The sequence below is a fragment of the Mizuhopecten yessoensis genome, unplaced genomic scaffold, assembly GCF_002113885.1.
Source record: "Mizuhopecten yessoensis strain PY_sf001 unplaced genomic scaffold, ASM211388v2 scaffold3855, whole genome shotgun sequence".
Taxonomy (NCBI): Eukaryota; Metazoa; Mollusca; class Bivalvia; order Pectinida; family Pectinidae; genus Mizuhopecten; species Mizuhopecten yessoensis.
Genome location: NW_018405253.1, coordinates 117,647 through 142,544, shown reverse-complemented (window position 1 = coordinate 142,544; position 24,898 = coordinate 117,647). Strand labels below are relative to the sequence as shown.

At 33.8% G+C, this 24,898-nt stretch overlaps 1 protein-coding gene across 1 annotated transcript; it reads right to left on the bottom strand.

The window, feature by feature from the left end:
* LOC110448174 (acyloxyacyl hydrolase-like) lies at nt 1–24,829 on the bottom strand. The gene is made up of 19 exons (XM_021494281.1): nt 24,668–24,829; nt 18,612–18,768; nt 17,424–17,529; nt 14,972–15,052; nt 13,611–13,675; nt 11,259–11,319; nt 10,390–10,460; nt 9,484–9,532; nt 7,698–7,841; nt 7,262–7,331; nt 6,244–6,360; nt 5,933–5,972; nt 5,476–5,550; nt 4,521–4,596; nt 3,376–3,531; nt 2,957–3,016; nt 2,596–2,698; nt 2,136–2,212; nt 1–1,864 (listed from the first exon to the last, which is right to left on the bottom strand). Exons 1-19 carry the CDS (start codon nt 24,789–24,791, stop codon nt 1,736–1,738), a joined length of 1,761 nt encoding a protein of 586 aa, XP_021349956.1. The 5' UTR covers nt 24,792–24,829; the 3' UTR covers nt 1–1,735.
* Nucleotides 24,830–24,898: the final 69 nt, after the last annotated feature.

Sequence of the window (24,898 nt, the reverse complement as noted above, 5' to 3'; positions counted from 1 at the left end):
AGAATTAAATAGGGTTTTATTAATACAAGGTAATCAATAAACATTAATAATGACTTAACAAATCATACAATATGATTCAAAAGGTAAGGCACTTTAGATGATTAATTTCGAATCACAGACTAATGACAAGCTAAACAGATCTGCACACCTATAACAGTATTTTCCAATTATAACATATATCTTACATGTATTAACATTGTTTCTGACCCATTGTAACGTATAACAGATTTTCCCACAAAAACATATAACCTACATATTTTAACCACAGATTCCCGTCATGAAATGAGGCTTAAACATAATTACCCAGCAGTTTCCCTATCATAGGATCTATAACTTTCACATCTTTACATTTTTCCTTATAATGTGTTACTGACAACTGTTTACCCAGTTTTCATAAAATATATATATATATATTTCGCATTATAAGATATATCAACATGCCTTGTTTTTTCCTATCGTATTGACTAACGTTCTGTATTTATCGAATGTTCTAATTGTAACATATAATGCATATGTATTAACCAAGCTACAAAAGATGCTCCATTTTAGAAGAAAAAAGATCCATATGTATAGCTGCCATGTACGCAAATTAGAAATTATATGAATATTAAAAAATCCAAAAAACAATCTCCTATATATTAAGAGTTTTACATATATTGAAATTCAGCTATCCAGCTATGTAATAAATATTGGAATTAAATCTTTTAAAGGAATAAAGCTATAACATTATTCACGTAAACTGAACTTTCATAATCAGAACATTGGCTTATTGCCGACAATATTATTGTCTGGGCCATATAATCATGCTTTATTTGATTTCCTGCTCATAACAAAGTCATGATTTTATCCTAGGTCAAGTAATTGGCTCTTCAACTCCAGTTTAAACATGTACTAGATTATTAGTGATATTTTATTCAGCTGCACGACATAACATAATAAGTCTATAACAAAAATATGTCTATAGCATACACATGTCAATCACGTTTATGCTAAAGTAACCAAGTATTGATCTGAATCAAATTGTCCACCTTTACAAACTTAACTTGTATATTTCTTATAAAATAATGTCACTTTAATGGACATAAATACATAAGTACATATCAAGTATGAAAATATAATATCTGGTACCAAAAATTTCATATACAAAAATATATCCCTCAAAACGATACCATATTGCAAAGCATTATCTTAATCTTCTATGGAAATAATATTAAAAATGCAGTTTACTGAGTTCCTCTTTTATTACAGTGTATATAACGTCTCACATTTTCGATTGTGAACAGTATAAGTAATTTGGCAAGGAAATAACGTCTCACATTTTGGATTGTGAATAGTTAAGATATTTCGTAATGAAATAACGTCTCACATTTTATGATTGTTAACAGTTGAAAAAGATATTTGGAGAGGAAATAGCATGTCACACATTTTAGATCATGTACAGTAAAGAAGATATTTGGCAAGGAAATAGCATGTCTCACATTTTAGATCATGTACAATAAAGAAGATATTTGGCAAGGAAATAGCATGTCTCACATTTTAGATCATGTACAATAAAGAAGATATTTGGCAAGGAAATATTTTGGATTGTAAATAGTCAAAAAGATATTTGGCAAGGAAATAACAATGGAACGACCAAACAGCAAACTTTGGTAGTTGGTTAGAATATAGATTAACATATTAATATATATTTATCACAGAAAAATATATGTATCACTTTGGGTGATATTGCACATGCTCAGTAGCCTCCTTGATCTCCAAAAATGGTTTTGATCTTGGTGTTAAATGGGTTGATAGGACCGATAGCATCGGGATATTCAGTTTCCAGGTTCTGCCATAGGACTTGCCCTGTGAGTGCTTGACCAAGCTAATATAGAAAATAATACTTACATAGTAAAAAATGTATTATTGTAGCCTATTCAAATTGTAAGTAAAGACTTCTTTAAAGACAATGAAGATTCTTATAAGAATTATATTGTTGGAAACATAGATCATAAAACCAAATTAACGAGACACGTTGTGTGTCTCCCTCATTAAAGTTCTGTTCACTTGAAAATGTCCGTTCCAGATGATTATCTTTTATTCACCTTATTCCAATATATGTTTTGAAGAAAAATCTTACTGTAAACATTCCTTACCTGATTTGTATGAAAACCATCAACTGGTTCTATCAGCTCCCAAAGTGGACGTCCAAGTTTCTTCCAATACTCAACAACTATAATATTACAAAGTATGAATAAGGTTATGGAATTAATCACAGCAAATAAAAGTTGAAGGATCACACTACCATAAAATAGGAGGTCAAATATCACACTACCATCAACTAGGAGGTTAAATATCACACAATTATCAAATAGGAGGTCAAGTATTATAATATTACCTAATTGAATACAATATCACATTGTCAACACATCCAATTTCCAAAACAAAAAAACAAAAGACAACACTACCAAAAAATAATAATATTTTGTTTACTGCAGCCACATCACCACTTACAGGTAACCGGTAGCTGTTTATCTTACCACATTCATGTTGTAGCTTGGTCTTACAATTTAGAATTATAACACAAATATTGATATAAAAGTCATTGTATTGTACCTTGGAAAATAGGATTTTCCACGTAGGCGAGTTTAAAATTGTGGTACTTGGCTGCCTCAGTCAGTGCCACCTCCTTCAGTACATTACTCAGCTGCTCGGCTCTCTGTTATCCAAACGAAAATCAGCCACCAATTACCAAAAGGCTTCGTTTTATAAGCATATTCTTGTCAATTAAGAAAAAAAAAACCCCAAAAAGACCAGTTTTATGTGCATGTTCTTGTGAATTCAGTTAAATTTCAAACAAAAATGCCCAATTTTATAAGCACGTGTTTGTGAACTCAGTTTAATTATAAACACTTGTAATGAACAAATTAGTTAACATTCTCATATTTCTGTCTCATTAGTATTTATAAAAAATTACCTGTGTTGTCATATTTCTTACTGTCTCATTAGTATTCATCCAACCTAGGCAAGGAGATATCTGTATTAAATCAAAAACACAATATTACTACCTATTGTCGTTCTTGAAAGAAATTGATTTTTACTTTTTAGGCATTGTTTTATCATCAACTACTCAATCAACTTCAATTAATTATTCTATAAATCAAATCAATGATTTGATACAAAATTAAGTAAGAAATATATAAAGCTTTTGAAATATTTCCTTGGTTAGAGTGAAGCGTAGAAGTATTGTGAAGCACTTAAGATAAGTCAGTCGGATATGAGACCTAAGTATGCTTGGAAGGGTTCAGTGGTTCTAATGCTTCAAAGTCTACCAGGAATTGTTTCGATTTTAAGATATTTCATATATAAAGACACAGATAGTGTCAAAGTCTCTACCTCTAAGCAATTAAAGTAATCGTAAAAGTTGGAGTAGGTGACGTCATTCCTGAGAGAACCAATGGGATGGATTCTATCCTTTAGACCTTCAAAGAGGACCCTTCCGTCTGCCAAACCTACAAAGAAAACGTGACTTCCAGCGGGCAATGCCTTCTCCTGTGAAATGAAGTGAAAGTTTTAACACTGATAATCGTTGGTAACACGTGTTAAAGTGAATTATAAAAGGAGACTATCGTGGATTAACGATGATATACCTTAGAAATAATCTACATTTTAGCTAAAATTATAAGGATTCACGCATTAAGAGAAATCATACTTGGAAAATTAGCAAAATTCACCAAGCATAATCATATCGTTGGAAAATACAGTATATCGAATAGGCCCTACCTTAACGAACTTAATAATCTTTCTGGCGACTACCACTTTTATTCTAATATTAACTTCATAAGTATGATGATATTTTACCCCACGGTGAATAACCAGCCATTCCTTCTAATGGAATTTACCTGTCATGGATGATTAGTTTAACTAATTATTTATTTATGTATCTGGCTGCTCCGAATAGATGTGTATTTAAGAGGGTTTTCCACAAGAAAGGCTTCAACCTACACTGATGAAATAGTATGTTCGTCATCATTCTAATTATAGGACGTCAGTGTCTTCCACAACCAGGGGACATTACGGCGGTTGCCACAGATGGTTCAGAATATGCAGATACATATGGAACGACTGGTTTCATTTTTTGTGTGGGATATAAAGATGTCTTTTGCTGTGTTGTCTGGTCGGTTCCTGCCGTTATCTTTAGTAATGGATGTGTATTTTTCTTTTACTTGAAAGGGTTTTTACTTCATGTTTCTTAATTATGCAGTTGTAAATCAAGGGGAAATATCACATCGAATATTGAAATATATTATAATGTTTAAATATTTAGCCTTCATAACTAACAATAAAAAGTACTATTTTTATATAGGACCATCTCTTACATTAAACAACAGCACTGGTATTGACGGAGATTCATTGAAAGGTAAAATAAAACAACATATAACATGCCATCAGTACACATTGACAAATTCGTAACTAAAGGTCAAGAGGAAAGTATGACTTGATAATACTGTAAAAGTAAAGTACTAAAGAAATATCCTTACCAAAAACTGTAAAGTTCTAATGGAGTTGTTCTTCATTTCCTCTGGGGTTGTCATGTGAGCAAATGTGTCTGGATGACTGAATAAGGTCAGTCATGTGTAAAATAAACTTTTTATATATACATATATATAAACAATGTATTACTAGCTAAAGAATCATGTCTCACTGCAAGTGAAACGCTAGGGGATTACATTAGTTTTTTTCTTAGATGGAATACCTACCCTAGATTTCCTTTATGATATAATAAATGCGTCCCAAATCCCGGTTTAGGCCCGTTGCATTTTACTCACACAATACTATGGTTGAGTTTAATCAAATATTCATACAATTTGTATATATTTTATTTCGCCTTTGTTATTTCTTTAATAAAAGAAAAAAGTGTAAATGAGAAACGTTGGTTGAATTTTCTCCACTACATATGTTAATAGTAAAAAACATAGGTTATAATTTTCTTTTCGGATACGATTTATACGATCCTTTATATCTAAAGTAAATAGTTATAAGATTATTTTAATTTCTTATAACAAGCGTTACCATGATGATCAAAGTATCTTTAAATGTGAATTTTAAATGAAAGTAAAATATAGAAGGCATTTTCATGATACGCTCTGCTTTGCAAATATCATTCACATTTAGAACACCATGTGTTTGTAAATTTGATTAATCTTCAAGTTGTAAACAGATCGCGTTACAAAGGTTTATATTATATCCGATATCCCTTTAAAGAATACAACGCTTTTCACTCTTTCTTTTATAAATATTTTAATGGTAATGAACACTCTTCGTGACTAAATCCCGACCACCATTAATTGTGAAACTGTGGCTATACCTACCCGTTAATTGTGAAACAGTGGCTATACCTACCCGTTAATTGTGAAACAGTGGCTATACCTACCCGTTAATTGTGAAACAGTGGCTATACCTACCCGTTACATGTGAAACAGTGGCTATACCTACCCGTTACAAACATCGTTTCCAACCAAGGCGTAGAACAGAGTGACAGGATTGTCTGTTGTCTGGTTACGAAAAAGGCTACAAAATAATTGGTGAAATTGGAAGCATATCGAGAACTTTAAATCTTCAAAATAATCTACATAAATGCACACATAGAAAGCATAACCGACACCACACTATGTTACTTTGACACGAGAGTTTTTTCATATTGAGATTGAACAAGACATATTGTATTTGTGTGATTGTTTAAATATTTCTATTTTGACATGACAATTACAGATATGTCGACAGTCACACACACTTAATAACAAGACATAATTAACTGGATCTAAAGCTAACTCACTTCTTATAAAACATATAACATTTCAAAATCCCTTTCCATACCTATTTTCAGTGATTTTATTTTTTTTTACAAAAAAGAAAAATATTGAATTGGTGACGACCAATTGTAAGTCTTTACCTTTTCTCGATTTCGTCAACCATTGACCCTGATCTGGCACCTGTGAAAATCAGATTGCTGCTGTTGTAATAATGAGTATCAATTTAAGTTGCAAGTGATCATCGAAATTGGTCTTTCTGCAAGACTTAGTAATTTTGACCACTGAACCTAATTCATCAAAACCCATAAATGTTATATGTAATTCACCAAATACATCATGATGCATTTGTGATATGAATCTTCCTCTATTAACATGCATTTTTGGTTCATGAAAATAACTAAACATGTCAAATAATTTGTACGTAATGGTGCCTTTCAACATCACAACTCACCATTGACAGCAATGTTTTGGTAATCCCTGTGGTTACAGCGGTTCCTCTGCCACAGATAGTCATAGACCGAGTTCATAGGGCCATGGTTTACATTGGTGTAAGTGTTGTTCATGTAACCTGAAAACACAATTAAAAATATGTATACCATCAACTTTTGATAACAGAAATGTCTTTACCCTGCTGGTTATTTAAAGGCAGACACAGTTACCTAGCAATTCTAATGAAATTAATTTCATCTTGGGATAATCCCTGCTTTGTAAATGTAAATTTTAGGAAACTCATTTAAAGAACATTTGATCATAAAGCATCACACTTAAAATTCAAAATTATCAAGCGTTGCTGATAATTAAAGATATGCTCCGGACACACAAATATGCGCCAAAGATTACATATTTTGGGTGCCGTTCCAATAGATGCTAGAATTGTTTTTAAAATAAGAATTTTAAAGGAAATATCAAAGTGCACCTCTTCAATGTGTTTGATTTATATGGGAAATTTGGAAATTAAGTCTTTAACGGTTTTTTTAAGATATGGTCCTGAAACGGTTGTTCACAGACGGGACCTGTTTATATATCCACCGTTAACTTCACGATGGGTAAAATGCTGCTTTTTTTACTGTACAACTGTCATGTGTTTCGATTTGATCATATGATATGTTTATAATAACAACGTTCATTTTCATATTTTATATGTATGTTAGAGTGGTCAAAACCAGCATGTTTTAGCTGTTTAAAACAGGATATGTAGAATAAAATAAGCTACTATAAACAAAGCTGATAACCAAGTTATTATCTCATCAGAATCCAAACGTTCCCTAAAACCTCATAATAGATAATGTTCATATCTACAGCTAACAAGTAAATTCGCTCACTAACCTATGTTTTAGGGCAGTTTTGATAAAAAATGCATTCGTGAAGACTTAAAACTGCTTTTTCGAAAATGATAAGTTAGCATTCTTAGGACATAAAAAAACCGGAAAACGTGGCAGATAACATGCGACATCGTAAAGAGGTTTTACCTGTGATAGAAGACAATTCTGGCCAATCAAACTCATTCTCCAAGATGAAAGGTAAAGGTTCAAAAACTACCTATATAAGAGAAACAATTCAATCAAGATAAATACTTTTAGAACAGAGGCGTTAAACTACCTGGTTTAATGACACTTGGTATTTACCTGTTATTTAGGTCATTAATCAAGCTTGATGTATCAATAACAACACATGATTATAGCTCATACTTATACTGCTTACACATATAATACGTATGCTATGATAATGTCAATATATCCATGGATATTCATACTTGGATACTTATTAATGTGAAAATGACAGAAACAGGCAATGAAATTTTAAGCATCATTTAAATTTATTTCTTATGAGGTCATAAATAAAAAACATTCTTAAATAGTTCCAGGCATTTTAATGCATCATATCTTGATTGAAATCTAAACTTACTGCTGATATTTCTGTACTGTTTAGCCACTCCCTGGGAATGTGGAAGTGTGCACTGATTGAGTCGCCAAGGACAACCACGCCCCTCGCTTGGCTATCCTTGCAGTACAGGTCCTCGTATGGCTGGCCGCTGACGGGATCTACTCCCTAAGTACAACACAACAATGAATACATCCGCACCACAAACCACTGACTTCTTCAAAATGTATTGTCACTCCATTTCTCACTTTGTATAACGGTCTACCTAATGTGACTTTAATTCAAAATAATTTGCAACTGATTTTTGAAACAGGTGCTCTCGAACATTTGTATTTGATGTCATTTAAACTTTAACATGTGCTGTACATCCAACCCGTATATTACATGTACAGTACTACATATACTACATGAAAGGATGTCACATCAACATTGAAATAGTATTACATATATATCCCAAATGTCTACATAATCGATTTTAACGCTAAATGCTCCAGACAGCTCTATCCATTTTTATACTGAAGTCTTTGGAAATCTAAGGGATCGGATATTTACTTGTGCAAGTGTATTGTATTTAATGCTGAAAACTACGTGGTAACTTACACGTTATCAATGAGTCATGCTCCAGAAATCTAAATAATTTTAATGATAAAGGTTTCCTTTCAAACGACGAAGACTCCGTAAATCTCCAAAAATAATTTTAAATGGTAAAGGCACAAGAAATGTACATCTTTCTAACGCTGAAGACTCCAAAAATCCATACATTCGTCTCAATGATAAAGGTTCCTGCAGAAGGTCATTGTTTATGCGGTCTCCTGTCAATTTTTATTGTATTCAATTATAAAAGCTCCAAAAATCTACATCTTTTGAATGCTTTAGGCTTCAGAAATCTTCATTGGTTTTCATGCTAAAGTCTATAGAATTCTACTTAGTTTTTAAAGCCGAAGGCTCTAAAACTTAACATCGTTTTCGTTGTTGAAGGTTCCGGAAATCTTAAATCATTTAACTGTTGATGGCTCCTGAAATCATTATAGCTTTTAATTATATAGGCTCCAAAAATCTATATTGTATGAAACGTTGAAGATTTTCCTAATTTTGAATGCTTCAGCGCCAAGAAATTCTTTTTGGAGGCTCAGAAAATCTACACTGAAGGATCCGAAAATCACCGGAAATCTACGTCTTTGGGCTCCAGAAATTTTCCTCGAATTTTAAGTTAAAAGCTCTGGAAAGCTATATCCTTTCATAAGTAAGAGACACCAAAAACATACAACTTTTTCACTGTTGAAAGCTCTGGAAAATGCTGAAGGTTCAGGAAATATTCGTCGTGACTAATGCTGATAACTCTGGGTCTATACATTATTTGTTTAATGCTAAAGACCCCGTAAAACTTATCGTACGCGATTTTCAATGCTGTAGACTTCAGAACACTTTTTGTATATGATGATCAAGTTCGGAAATCTACATCACTCTCAGCAACCACATCTTTGTAATGCCGACGATTTCAGAGACTTTTTTTTCCTACTTATGAGGCCAAATGCTCAGAAATCTTTATAATTTTAAATGTTATCCAAGAATCCAAGTTCTTTTTCAAAACCAAAGGCACTGGAAATGCACACTGTTTTAGCGCCGCGTTGTATATTTGTCACCACTGTAGAAGTAGTGATCGGCAAAAAATATTATCAACTATGATTCACTTTGTTATAGATATGTTAATTCAAGCGTTGGGACTAAACTTTTTCTGAAATGAGCCTTGGTTATCGTTGGTCCTCTTATAAATATCCGATCTCTTCGCTCTCCTTTTATCTGTACGTACCATGATACCATTACAATTACTATCCTTGTCCCCGTCTGACTGGATTGGCCTGAAAGTTAAATATCATTTGATCAATTTCTCTTTTCATGATTTATCTAGCGCTTTGTTGAGCTGATGATGAAATGCTAATGTACAGTACTAAAATTTCACATATTTTCCAAATACATGTATAACTACCTACATTTTAATTTGTATAATATACATGCTTTAAAAACATGACAATACTTCTCACGACGGCTAATGCAAACATTGAAATCAATCCAAGTAACAATAGATTGCATTTGCCAGGAGCTAAATTTATAAGTGGTAATTACTTTACAGTGATATTGTAGACATAATTAACGATCCATAGCATCACACATACATATCCATGACTGTCAAGGTAATAGCTCTGGGTCACGTTTGACATGTTAAATTGGCACCTACAAATTATACATAATGAATTTGATGTTGGTGACAGACGAATGGTTTGATATAGTTCTAGAATCAAATGAAGGTACCCTCGAATATGTTGATCCGATATATAATTATTGCAGAAACATGTCATCTCTGTATCGTACATAGCAATAGTACGTAATGTTTACAGTATGCTATCAACTTGAAGCATATATCAAGGAGTATTGGTTTTTATGGTTTTAATAATAATGTTTAATGGGTTTAGGGTCGTATTTACAGCTACGTAATTTAAGGCATGGATGGAATACAATAATATCATGCAACATTTTTTTCACAGCTTAAATTGTCAATTTCGTATCTGCATCACAGACATACATACACAGTTTGTTATAAAATAAAAAGGTAACTGATTTTTAATTTTGAAATCTCAGGAAACGTGATGATATTAATATATCTTTCTGATAATCGATATATCTTGTCAGTTTCAAGAAATATTTCTGTAAGACTGACCGGCTTCCAGGGTGTATGTCCTTTCTACCATCATCACAGTCCTTTCCCCTCCAGGAGCTCCCTCGCAGTGTCTGCACACAATAGCAACCATTTAATACAAGCCTAATATTCAGTACAGTAATTATTATCCAAAATTACCAAAGTAACCCGACATATATGAGAACTCACTCATTTTTGTAATTCTAAATTAAAAAGACACTATTTTCAATTTCTAAAATAATGAAATTCAGATATATCAATACATGCAAAAAAATGAACAATAGTTTGTACTGCCTTTTACTGCTGCTTTCCTTTTTGTAAGAATCAAAAAAGGAATCAAAGGGAAAATATGTTCCTCCCATATTTGGTTAAAAATAAATGTTAAATGTTTCACTTCAAATTCAATTTATTTCTAAAAAAAAAAGGCGTTTTTTCCAGATTTGTATTGTCATAATTAACATGTCAAACCAGAAAGTCGTGTCTGTGCCTTGAAACCAAGTTTGTTTTAATACATAAGGCCCTTAAAACAGTGTCCCTTAAACCTAGGTGATGATTTTGCTTTCAACATTTTTCCCTAACTTGGCATCGATCTTAGAACATTGAGAGACAGGTAAGGGTAAATATAATTGGATCCAGTTGTCTAAAGTCTGATTAAATTAACAAGTCATAACAACAGTTTTCAAAAAGGGTTTTAAAAAACTATGTATAAAGAAAAATTACAGACATGTTTGTGTTTCTATTCTTCAGATTGGCACTTTGAATACCTTTACAGGTTTTTTTTAGTTTTTGAATCCAATCTTCTAGAAAATGTACTAGATTAATGTTCACATCAAAAATGTCTTTTATGAACAATTGGGCCCTAGTATAAGTGTACTGAGGACATACATTACCTTGTATGTACTGTATCTGTCATCATCCAAGTCAATAGCAGGATCATGTTTGTCAAATATCCTGGTGGGATAGAGGTCATCATGAGTATCTGATACGGTATACGGGGATATTGCTCATTGCTTTCCTGACACACAGTGTATGCTTACCAAATCTTTTTTTGGGGGAGAATCTCTACTTTTATAGTGAAATAATGCTGTCCTTAATAATAATAATAATAATATACAACATTTATATAGCGCCCTGTATAATTTGCAAAATTACTCTAAAGCGCTTTACAACATATGGATAATAGTATTAGTTATAATTGTGAAACAAAAACAAAGGTATACAATCACTTTTATACATTGATCATCGCAATGTGCACACAAATGAATAAATAAAGGGTGGTATTTACATGACGTCTTTGCAATGAGCCTAAAATGCAGACCCGAACAGGTGAGTTTTGATGTCTTTCTTGAATTTGGCCAGGGTATTTGACTTTCTAATACATGTAGTAGATGGTAAGCTATTCCAAAACGTGGCCGAAACCCTCCTTAACCACCGGTTTCCATGGGTCGCAGTACGAGATTTTGGGACACACAATGATTCTGACTCCGACCGCAGTGATCGTGATGGCTGATACAGGGTAACAAGTTCCTGTAGGTACTGGGGAGCTGTTCCATTCAGTGCCTTGTATGTATACACTTAACATTTTGTACTTCGACCTGTATCGTACAGGTAACCAGTGCAATGAATATAGCACAGGTGTGGTGTGCTCTCTCTTTCGGGTACAAGTAACCAGCCGTGCTGCAGTTGCAGACGACTAGTTAGTTTGTCAGATAAACCGCAGAGCAGGGCGTTACCATAATCCAACCGAGAGGTAACAAGTGAATGCACCAAAATCTCGCATGCATTTGCAGTTATAAACTGCCGAAAAACAGCCGATGTTCCTGATCTGGTAGTAACAGGATTTGGCAATAGCGTTCACTTGTTTCTCCATGTTCAGTGAACTATCAAAGTATAACCCTAGGTTTTAACAACTGGAAAAGTCTCAATAGTTATGGCACCGACTTTGAGCTGGAGAGCCATTGTTTACTGACACTTTGGGAAAAAGGCTATTAGTTCCGTCTTTTCCTGATGAAGCTTTAGCATGTTGGCTATCCAGGTACTGATATCTGTCAGACAAGCTTCCAGATTTCTGCAATTGTATCCCAACTGTCCTGTGGTTTGATGACCATGTAAATGTGTCATCAGCATAGCAATGACAGCGAAGGCTATGGCGGCGACAAATCTCTCCGATCGGTTTTGAGTACAGGCAATATTTTCGTGGTACTAACACAGACCCTTAAGGAACCCCGAAATCTAGTTCTTTATCATGTGAGTTGGTAGTTCCGATGGCAACACAGTCGTCGTTTACTCATATAAGACTGTATTCAGCATAGTGCGGTATCAGTCACTCAATAAGAGTGCTCCAGATGTTTATAAAGTATGCCATGGTCGATGACGTCAAATGCAGCTGACCAGTCCAGCATGACAAGCACCGCTCTGCACTTGTTATCCAATGCAGAAGCTATGGCATTATGTACACGTAGGAGGGCCGTCTCAGTAGAGTGTCCCATGCGGTAGGACGATTGCAGGTTGTCATGGAGACTGTTTGCATGGAGATGACCCGGGACACAGCCTTCTCCAAGATATTAGACAGGAAAGGCAGATTTGATACTGGGCGGTAGTTCTTCAACTCCTCCTTGTCCATTCCAGGCTTCTTCAACACTGGAATGGAACCTTAGGCTTTGACTCAGCCAATGATTTGTTCATGATGAAGGTGAACAAAGGAAGCAGTGCTTCAAGACATTGCTTAAATAAGTCTGCAGGAAGTGGATCAAGCTCACAGGACTTCGATTGCAAGGTCATGGTGATATTGCGCAACTCGTCCTGGGTTGTTAATGAGAGCTTTGCCAATGGTTCCCCATCAAATTTAATGTCAGCAATCATGACAGAGATATCATTGTCAGCAGTAGAATGTCATAGGGTTAATTTTTCATTCAATCCCACAGTGTTTTAACAAGTACTTTCAAACTTTTTGTCCTTATTAAGATTTGTGCAATAAGTCTACATTATAAGCCAAAATAAATAAGAAACTTCAAACTCTGCTTATTATTAACCCTTATAACTCCAGGATTGTAATTTTCATTTCCTTTATCATAGCTTCTTACATCAAATATCCCCAATCAATTACAGGCGAAGAAACTTAACTTAACTATGGCATACTTAAATAATTAATCCAACTAGCACTAAATAACATCTAAATCCTAGAACATGCATACACAGTAATGTAAAATAAAATACCTCTGGAAGTTTAAAATTCAACTTACATGTCTATCCAATTACAAATAGTTTTTATTCCTGGTAATTCACATATCTTAGGATCTTGGTGTATCTGTGAATAAAATTGTACCAGCATGGATCACAGAGTTTCTAAATTAAATTTAAAGGTAAGAATTATAATTGAAATTCACACATTAAATATATCTACAGATATATGGTAATTATCAAGTTGAATATAAAACCTCCATGAATAGACCATGATAGGTTGTCTATTTAGTTGCCTCCACATACTGAACTATTTTGAAATTCATGTAAAATTTGTTGTAGTCTCAATCAAATGCACCTTTTCACATCATTTGTGTATAATACTTCAAATAAAATGTTTACCAATTATTATTATTACATAGCTTAAGTATGACACTCTTTCTATAAAATCCCAATGAAATCACAAAAAAACCCACTTAAATATTTTTATAAATCTTATAAAGGAGATTGGCATGCGTATCTTATCCAAGATACCCTTCAGTACCTCCATTTTTGTAGGGGTACACCTGTTAGCTGAAAATTGTATTGGTGTTTTGATTGCTTTAAATAGGTCTGTATTCCCAACTGCTCGTTGTGTACAAGGATAAAATGTTTTAATCATTCTGCAGGCTATATATATATATATAGCAGTCAACAGATTTATTAACTATATCAGCAATGTTTAGGGGCCCCAATGTTATGATAGTACAGCATATCGACCATTTTTCCCATGAATAGGGCATGATTCAAAATTCTGGAGCATTTTATTTTATTTTAACACTGCTAGTACTGGTAGTCAAATTCTTCTCAGTGCACAAGATTGCATCATTTACATTGGAACAGCTATGGTTGACTGATTCATTGTCACCGGATAACTTATTCCTTAACATAATTGTGTGTACACTTAAACATCTAATACACAAGTATAATGCCTATCTGTCTCTATATCAATGTACAAACGGGGTAAAATGGTTTCAATACAAATATGACAGCTAAGTTCACCTAATCAGCACACTTTTGCTGTGAGAGTTGTTTTATCTGTATATATATCCATATACCCCATACTGTACAGGTCATTTATACCTTTTGCTTGCTCCAATATAAGTTTTCAAATAATGTTTGTGAACAAAACAGACCTATAACACATATGCATAAATGTCAAATCTCATTTCAAACCAATGCGTGATGTGATGAAATAGATTCCATTCTCCAATCACATAAGTTTTACAGTGCATCACATTTTGCACTTAAAAATGATATCAATCCCATAAAAATTACCTGAACCTGACCATTTTATACTTTTTATCTGTGTATTATAAAATATAAGATATTTACATCATTAAAGGATAGAACTGAACATCTTAAATAGAACTCGTCCACTGACCTTGTATGGTGCTTGCTTCATTTCATAACTTAAGACTTCTTTCAGGATTCCTGAGTGAATATTTCGTGGACTCCTTTTAACCTATGGGGGGAAAAAACAAGAAAAATTGTCTTACAAATAGCATCACATTAAGTACAGGCTGCAAATAGTTATGCAAAAGATGTTCAATGATTTCAGTTTTTGCAGGTACAGACTCCGAAATCCCACATTTCAATGTTGGCAAAAGTATTATCTCCAAATTAAATAATTTATTATCCTTATATTGAAGTATTTTCAAAGATTCCTTGTCATGAGTAAAAACATTCCTTGTCATGAGTAAAAACAATCTAATTTAGTAACTGATCACAATGTTTATACAATAGGACCTAACCAAACCTCCTGTTCATTTGAAGCCAATATAACACACTTTCAATTAAGCATTGAACTGTTTTTGTATGGTATTTATGATCTATTTGAATGACACAGCTTTGCAAGCAGACAACTCATAATGCGTGCTTATAGATCATAAATACCATCAAAAACAGTTCAATACTTATATTTACATTTTCTCTTCTTCTTATGTTCTTTTTTAACTTATAATTTATATTTAAAATTAAAAATGCCCGCCTTATCGACAGTCCACACAATTTCGTTCAATAATTTACACAGCGTATTGTCGCGTGCTGATTGGCACTATAGACCTACTGACACATATGTTACAGACCTACTGATATAGGAGTCACAGCACACATAAACATTTCAGACATTTGTAACGAACCCCTGTGCTCCGTTGTAAGATCACTCACTTCCAACGATATCAGTTTCACGTGTCTCGCAGCCACGGTTTCCCCAGTTTCTGATCACAACATGTCAAATAACGATGCTGTTATAGAATCTACCGACTGTAGTCAGATTCTCATACAATCAACAAATAAATTCACGTCTGGATTCTTCACAAAATGAGCAAAGTGAAACTTTCGAATTAACTTCCAAAAATAACTCCCTCGTGGAGGTGGAGATCAAGGTCAGATTCACGGTGTTCAATGTATTTATTCATGCATGAAATTTGTCCCGGAACAATTTAAAATCTTAACTTTCAGCTCAGATTTCTATTGATTAACTTAAATCACTCTATAGACATATCATACGCAATTGTATTGATACTGAATTGTGGAATAAAATTGAAGTGTTTGTTAAAATTTACTACTTTGTTTGCCAATCAGCACGCGACAACACGCTGTTCAAATTATTGAACGAAATTGTGTGGACTATCGATAAGGCGGGCATTTTTAATTTTAAATATAAACTAGAACACTGACAGGTCAGTAAGGGCCCCGTCTTTTGGCAATTATAATACCCAACATAATCATCAAGAAGCAATTTGCCCATATAGCTGAGCTTGACGTTTGACATTTGGACTTAAAAAAAAGCGCAAGGAAGCAAAATATACATTTAACAGTACTATGATGTGAGTCTTGTTTCCTTCCAGCTCCATATTTGCTGGGCTAACAGTTGACTTATTCTTTAATTCCGACCAACTTTGCTTCTTAATATCATAACAAAATGTTAATCAGTAAAAATACAAAACTTGACCTTGACCCTTTGGACCCCGTAACCTGGACCTCAGGTCAGTTGACTCTGTGTTAAGTTCTGAACAACATTGCTTCATACTGTCATAACAAAATGTTCATCAGGGAAAAGGTACAAAATGTAACCTTCACCTTTGACACAGTGACCTTGACCTTTGGTCAATTGACTCCTTGTTTAATTCTGAGCAACTTTGCTTCATCATGTCATAACAAAATGTTCATCAGTGAAAAGATGCAAAATTTGACCTTGACCTTTGACTTCAACTTTTTACCTCAGTGTGTCTCTTTGTTTAGTTCCAAACATCTTTGCTTCATAATGTCATAGCGAAATGTTCACCAGTGAAAAGCTACAAAATTTGACCTTGACCCCTGACCCGATGACCTTGACCTTTGGTCAGTTGACTTCTTGTTTAATTCTGATCAACTTTGCTTCATAATGTCATAACAAAATGTTCATCAGTGAAAAGATGTAAAATTTGACCTTGACCTTTGAACCTAATGACCTTAACCTTAAGTTTTATGTACATCGGTCAATAAATACCAAAGTTATCAGCCAGAAACAAAATTTGTGGACAGACGGACAGACAGACAGACAGGGTGATTACTATAGGGCACCCGTATCTCTGATAAGGGGCCCTAATTATAAGTTAAAAAAGAACATAAGAGGAAGAGAAAATGTAAATATAAGTATTGAACTGTTTTTGTATGGTATTTATGATCTATAGCGCGCATTATGTTGTTTGCTTGCAAAGCTGTGTCATTCAAATAGATAAAAAATACCATACAAAAACAGTTGAATGCTTAAATGATGTGATTGTTGTAAAAAAAAACATTTTCATTGAAACATCCAAATCGTCATGTTTTTTGAGAAAACTGTAACATACCGTAGACTTGGATTTCGGAAAGATGTGGCATTCCTGCTTATCTGGCTCGGTGTAACAGAATCTGATTTTACGGCAAACTGTGTCCGGGTTGTCATCTTTTGTGAATCTGGAAACACAAGTACAATAAGTAACTTTGTCTTTTGCACAAGAGACACTGAAGAAAAGTTTCTTAGATTAATCATGAAAAGGTTAATTTAATTCATCAATACAAAAAGGAAAATGAAGCAATGTGCCAAAAGTATTTGAAACTGAAAAAACATCTCCAGGAAAAGTCCATCTTGATGATATATTTGACAGGATATACGCAAGAATAAGGTACTTCAATAGTTATGTTTGTAAAGGGGAAGATAGATAGTCATATCTGAGAACATGCACTTCTGTGAGAACAGTCACCATGCATTTTAATCCCTCCCCAATTGGAGTTGTTTTCATATTGACTGAACCAGGGGATCATCAGCAATAATTAAGAGACTTACATGATGACTTAATATTAATAATAATAATAATAATTTGAGGTTCTTATATACTGTTTTATCAGCAATCTAGTTCATAGGTCGTCTCAAAGCGGTTCACAAATTATTATCCGTGGTTATAGGGTCTTTGCAACCAGCCAATATCTTTCTCAACTCAATGGGGAGCATACAGCCGGTGGTGCCATTTTGGTGCTCACAGCTAGCATTCTACAATTCGTGAACTGCCCAACCACGTACTCATTTGCAGCTGAGTCGACTGGAACAAGCGGAGTGAAGTGTCTTGCTCAAAGATACAACACAGTGCAGTGCCGTGACTCGAACCTGCAACCCTTCGTTCACGAGCCAAGCGTCCTACCACTAGACTACTGTGTCGAGGTCATGATCTAAAATGGTTTCTATATATATATATGAAATGAATACAAAACACAAGTCAAAAGTGAATGATAACATGATCCCTTAATTCATTCTTCACTTAGAGACAGATGGACATATACATCATGTTAAGCAAATGATAATGGAAACTTTGTCTTCCATCATATTCACATACTAAAAACACTTAAACAAATCACACAAAACATATTCCTACATATAAACACATTGTAATAGGGTACATACCGGTATTTACAATTGAATTTAATAATTTTTGTATAACACAGTAACAGGTTTTAGTAGTTGTAAATCCATGATTAATTATTAATTGTATGAAGCAATTTACCTTGCTATGAGAATACTTCCAAAGAACTCTGTGAATATCTGACATTGCTGTCTGTATTTGTCCGGGAGGTAGTTACACAGTCGTTCCAGGGAATGTATGATGGTTTCATTGTGTATCACAGACAACTGCTCTGTCAAACCCATGATGACCGTACACGCTGTAAAAAGGTAATAAAAAGTCTTTAAAGTATACAACAAGAGGCCCAGAGGGCCTGTATTGCTCACCTGGATATCTAAGCAATCATGGCAAAATATTCTCCAAATGAGATCCAAGGGAATATGCCAGACCCGAAGGCCGATCCTTGTAGCATATCTGTATTTGATTTTTTATGCCCAGCAATTTTATGTATGGTTATGGAGTGGGGATCTCAACTGTTTCCAAGCTGTGACTCAGAAACTAGGTCCCTAGGGTTGCGGCCAGACCCCAGGATCAGTTCTAATATCATGACTGAATTTGTCTCTTTTTGCCCAGCATTTGTATATATAGTTTTGGGTTGGGGATCTCAACCGTTTCAAAGTTATGACCCAGGGGTTATGTCTGCAAGGGTGGGGCAGACCCTGGGGTCAATTCTAATATCATGACTGCATTCGTCTCTTTATGCCCAACAATTGTATATATAGTTTTGGGGTGGGGATCTTAACCGTTTCAAAGATGTGACCCAGGGGTTAAGTCTCCAAGGGTGGGGCCAGACCCTAGAGCCATCCTGGAAGCAAATGTGCTTTCCTCTCTTTATACTCAGCAATTGTATATATGGTTATATGGTGGGGATCTCAACCATTTCCAAGTAAAATAAAATTGGCCCCACCCCTTAGCCCGGGGGGTTAGCCCCACCATTTGTACAATTTTTAATCCCTGCCTCCCATGAATGCTTCCGACCAAATATGATCAATATCCATGGTATAGTTCTACGGAAGAAGTTGTTTATAGCAATATAGTCAAATTGCCCCCTTTTGGCCCAGCCCTCAGCCCCCTGGGAGGTCAGCCCCACCATTTGTACAATTTTGAATCCCCACTACCTAGGGATGCTTCCAGTAAAATATGGTTGATATCTATCTCTTAGTTCCAGAGAAAAAGTCGCTTAAAGTAATATAGCTAAATAACCCTTTTTGGCCCCGCCCCTCAGCCGCCACGGGGGTCAGCCACACCATTAGTACAATTTTGAATCCCTGCCTCCCATGAATGCTTCTGATTAAATATGATTGATATCCAGTACATAGTTCTACAGAAGAAGTCGTTTGTAGCAATATAGCCAAAATCCCCCTTTTGGCCCCGCCCCTCAGCCCCCTGGGGCGTCAGCCCAACCATTTGTACAATTTTACATCCCCACCACCTAGGGATGCTTCCAGTCAAATATGGTTGATATCCATCTCTTAGTTCCAGAGGAGATGTCGCTTAAAGCAATATAGCCAAATTGCCCCCTTTTTGCCCCGCCCCTCAGCCCATTGGGGGGTCAGCCCCACCATTTGTACAAATTGAAATTCCCACCACCTAGGGATGCTTCCAGTCAAATTTAGTTAAATTCCAATCAGTGGTTAAGAAGAAGAAGTCGTTATGCTATCTTGATACATTAATTGATTAGAAAGTGAGATAACCAGAGTATAGTAGTGGCTTGATAATGGAACACCTCCGCTGGGCTAATGATGACATCATTAACTGATTGACCCCTGAAGTTTCATAATGAACTATTCCAACCTTTTAATTGGAAGTGTTCAAATGTGTCTTCAGGGTGAATGAGTTAACAAGGCCTGGCTGCATGCCATCATTCTGAGACTTCTTTATCTAGTACCTGCATTAACGTGAGTTACACAGTCACCATAGTTTTAATAAAGAATTCCTGATGACCTTAATTTTACATACAATGGTACTGTTATAGAAATAACTAAGGATGTCAATATCTTAGGGTTTATTTTATTAAAAGTGGCTTGACAACATTTAATAATAAACAACTCTATGGTAAAAGTGTTAAAGCAATGTATGGTGCTATTTCCAAATTTAGGGATCATAATCTGTCAATAGATTGTCAACTAGACATATTTGACAAAGCCATCAAACCCATTGTTTTATATGTATATGAAGTATGGGGTTTCTGTAAATACAAACTTATCAAACGTTTACATCTAAAATTTTGCAAACACATACGCAATGTTAAAACGTCTACCCCAAACTTTATGATAGTATAATAATGGAGAACTTGGAAGGTTTCCTCTAGCTATTAATGTCAAAGTATGAATGGTCGGATTTCGGGCTAAACTGACAAAACACAAACAGAAAACATTAAGTAATATTTACCATCGTATGGCATTGTCACTATATAACCCTACCAAATTCAGTTGGCATTCATATAGGCTATGAATGCCATGGACCGATTGTTGACGTCATCATTATTATGACGTCATAATTGTTACGCTGGGTACCACTGACCCTTCCCGAGCGATGGCTGTTCTATTCATTGAACAAGCATACACGATACATACATCGTTATATATAGTTCAACTATATATAAGTGCTGAATGATAATAATTCTAATTGATGTTTTTATGAGATGAACTAATACCAAAAATGGTAAATATAAATATTGAACTGCTTTCAGTTGGCATTTATAGGCAGTTTGAATTCCAACTGGACAAACGCAAATCCAACATGAATCGCTTATTAATAAGCACGCTTCATTGAATTTGCCTTTGTCCAGTTGGCATTCATATTGCCTATGAATGCCAACTGAAAGCAGTTCAATTCTTCAATAAACAGTTAGCAATTTTATCAAATTATGAATAATCATGGCTAAAATATGTGAAAAGTATATTTGAGGATGCAGTTTGATATCGATATTCAATAGTCAAAAGTTTCCAAGTTTGCTAAAGGGTACCATATTCATAAATGCCAGAATTCTTGGAGAACAATCTGTGAGTTTTACAATCATTTTAAGGGAATTGAGGTGAAAATAAGGGATGTTTTATTCACAGCGATTTTCACGGCAAAAAGACTATATTACTCAACTAAATTAATGAAATAAAGCACAAAATCTTTAAGCACGGAATTAGATTGCTATCTAGGTCTGTGCTTTAAGTTAGCAACTTTGTTTTGACTTTGGCAGGTTTTTTTTGTATATATTGAATATGATTATATACATTTAATAGCACAAAGTTAAACAGATTTTACTTTAAATTTCGAAATTTAGTTGGACAGGCCGCGATTCACAGCAGCCACAGTACTACTGATGTTCAGTTTAAACTTTGAACTTATATTTTATAAACTAAAACGAAAATTTATATCAAACAGGAGAAATGAAATTTGTACTTTCACGAAAGGAATCTATTATAGAATCTATTAGTACGAACTTTGTTTAGGAAAGTATTTACTAGAACTCCCTCCGAAACTGGCCAAAGCGTATTGTAAATTTAGAACATGTAATACTAAGTTACCAATTGAGAGTGGTAGGTGGTCCAATATACCAACTGAAAAAAGACTATGTAATTTTATGTAATTTTATGTAATTGAAGAGAAATTGGCGACAAATTCCATTATCTGTTTTACTGTACACAACAACCAATACTCATTAGTAGACGAAAACATATGTCCAGATAGCATTATGAAAGACCAAACAAAATTAAATTTCATACAATATTCAATTATGTAACACAACATGAATTGATTATTGACAGATATTGTTATTGGCTAAAGGGCGTTATGGGTCATTTTTTTGGCCTCATTGAAAGTGAAAATTTCAACTTGGATTTATTTACCATTTTCTATTATAATCATCATATTGGTTTATTGGGGCTATCTTTCTTGGTGAAGTTTTTTTCCAATGTGCATGCCCTACCATAGCAACAAAATTGTGTTGCTATGCAAAAAGATCCAAAATATGGTGTTTTTGGACAGTTGGTATGCAGAAATGAAAGCCTCTGCATATGACAAACGAAAATTCCTTTCTATGAATAAACAGTGGTATAATGTTTAAGCATATCAAATATTCATTTGTTTGGTGCTTTCGCAGGCTTTCAAAAATTGAAAAATGTTTAGTTAATTTCCTTCAAAATGGCAAATTTTCAACCAAATAGAGCACAACAGACAAATTTCAAGCATTTTATTATGAAAATGCGGGTTTATGTCTCTCTTTGTAATGCCACATCCCCTAAACCAGTTGTCCAATGAATTTGAAACTTCATATTTGTGTACTTCATTCATTACAGATAATGAATATAAGAACTAATTATAAATCCCCGATGAATATAACGCCTCTAGTCCTTTATTACCTATATCAATCTTAATGAGATAATCAATTGACAATACTAATGACAATCCTGTTCCACAATATATTATTGTCACCCATTTCTACCGTATATATGAGAATAAAACAATTGTCATTGTCATATTAAAGTTGTGTGGTGTTTTTTTTCAAATATTTGAAGTGGTTATAATCATGCATGTAAACATGATACACAACATGCCTACTGAAAAATGGTTTTGGAGTGTGGCCAAGATACAATAACTAGTATCCATAAAAAAACCCAGGAAATCTCAATATTCTTTTATGTCAATAAAGAAACAATACCAGTTATTTAAATTAGGATAAACTTATGAATCATTTGGTTTATGATTGTTCCTGTTCATTTGGTGCAAATATAGAAAATACACTACATTTTTTCTTTCAATGTCCTCTATATAGAAATTTTAGACATCACATCATCTCTGTGCACATGCATAATCTATTAGGATTTGTAAATCTTCATCTTTTATTATATGGTGTCGTTGTTGTGGGACCCCATTGTAATTAAGCAATTGTGGCGTTTTGGGTCATTCCAGGTAAAGGCCTAAATTAATCAAATCCAATCCAGATTTTAACACCCTGACTGATTACTTGTTCTATGGTATAAATAACTTATAAATAACTTCTGTGATAATACATATATATTTATGTCCAATCTGTAAAATGTGATGTATGTGCAATATCTGTCTTTTACCTGAATAAATATATTATTATTACTATTGTACATTATGTATGTGTGTATTGGTACGTCTAATGAAACTAACAGAAATATACGTAATCAACCTTTTAAGTTCCTACTTAGGAACTTAAAAAATACTGAACGATTCTCAATTTATAAGTAATATCTTTATACATGTATGAAAGTTATAGGAAAAGACTTACATAGGCTTAGCCTGTTGTCTTATCCCTTTGTTAATGTACTGTTATATTTCTTATGTAACATTTATGTTTGTTTGTATTAACAATATAATATTTTTAATTTTAATTTGAAAAAAAACTGGCAAAGCTTGCTTATCACTATCTTCTCTAGTTTATCAATTATATAAGAATTATAAATGATAGTATCTAAGCAATTCCATTCTATTTCCCACCACAACATCTTCAAAACATATACCCTCTGCATTAAAGCAATTTGGATCTCTGTGGAGTATATAGATTTATTTCACCACGGCAGTCTCATCATGGTATATCATCAGCACATAAACTTATTTATATATATTTGTTATGCATAGAAAAAAGGACTCCATATGCTAGATTAGCTCCAAGCTATATACCCATGGTATATAGAAATATTATTAAACTTCCTAATTATAATTAAAAGTATATCAAAGAAGGATGTTCTTTATACCATTTTAAATTTGTGATCTTTTTATTGATTTTTTGTTTTATCATCACCACATATCAAAAGAAGAACGTTATCATAATTAAACTGCATCCAAAATCAATGTTAAAACCTACATGCACATTTTGTGAATATATAACATGTTGGTTGTTTTTTTTTTATCTAGTTGTTGTTTTTAAATGAAAATTGTATTCGTTAAGTGACTTTCAGTCTCTTTCTACAGGTTACATAACAATTTCTTTGCTTTCAATGGCAAACAAATACAATAATGTTCTCCGGATTCTTGTATATTTTGTATGTATTCAAATAAAACTCAGCTGGTTTAACCACGGAATTAGATTTCTAAGTCCGTGGTTTAACATAGCAGAAAAACACAAAACGGGAAGTAAAGTCACATGTACATTAGTTTACATATTTTCCCTTAAAATATTTTTATTAACTCACTTGCACATGAGACTCCGCCATTTCTTCCTCTGATCATAAAATCTCCAACCACAGTTGATGATGTTGGTGATGTAGCAAAACACAATAACAGAAAAACAGAAAGTAAAAGCACCCTGTCCAACATTTTTGGGCGATACCAAATCACATGATAGTCACATGATAGGGATTCGAAAATTTTATCATTCGGAAGCCTTCTGCTTTTTATAATAAATAGTTATCGGAAAATCAAAT

What these genes read in the sequence shown, in the direction of transcription:
- LOC110448174 (XM_021494281.1), bottom strand. Translation starts at nt 24,791, where the DNA reads ATGTTGGACAGGGTGCTTTTACTTTCTGTTTTTCTGTTATTGTGTTTT. An exon ending in AGAATTGTCTTCTATCACAG is followed by an intron (nt 6,361 to 7,261) that starts GTAAAACCTCTT and finishes TTGTGTTTTCAG; the next exon opens with GTTACATGAACAACACTTAC. An exon ending in CCAAAACATTGCTGTCAATG is followed by an intron (nt 5,973 to 6,243) that starts GTGAGTTGTGAT and finishes TGATTTTCACAG; the next exon opens with GTGCCAGATCAGGGTCAATG.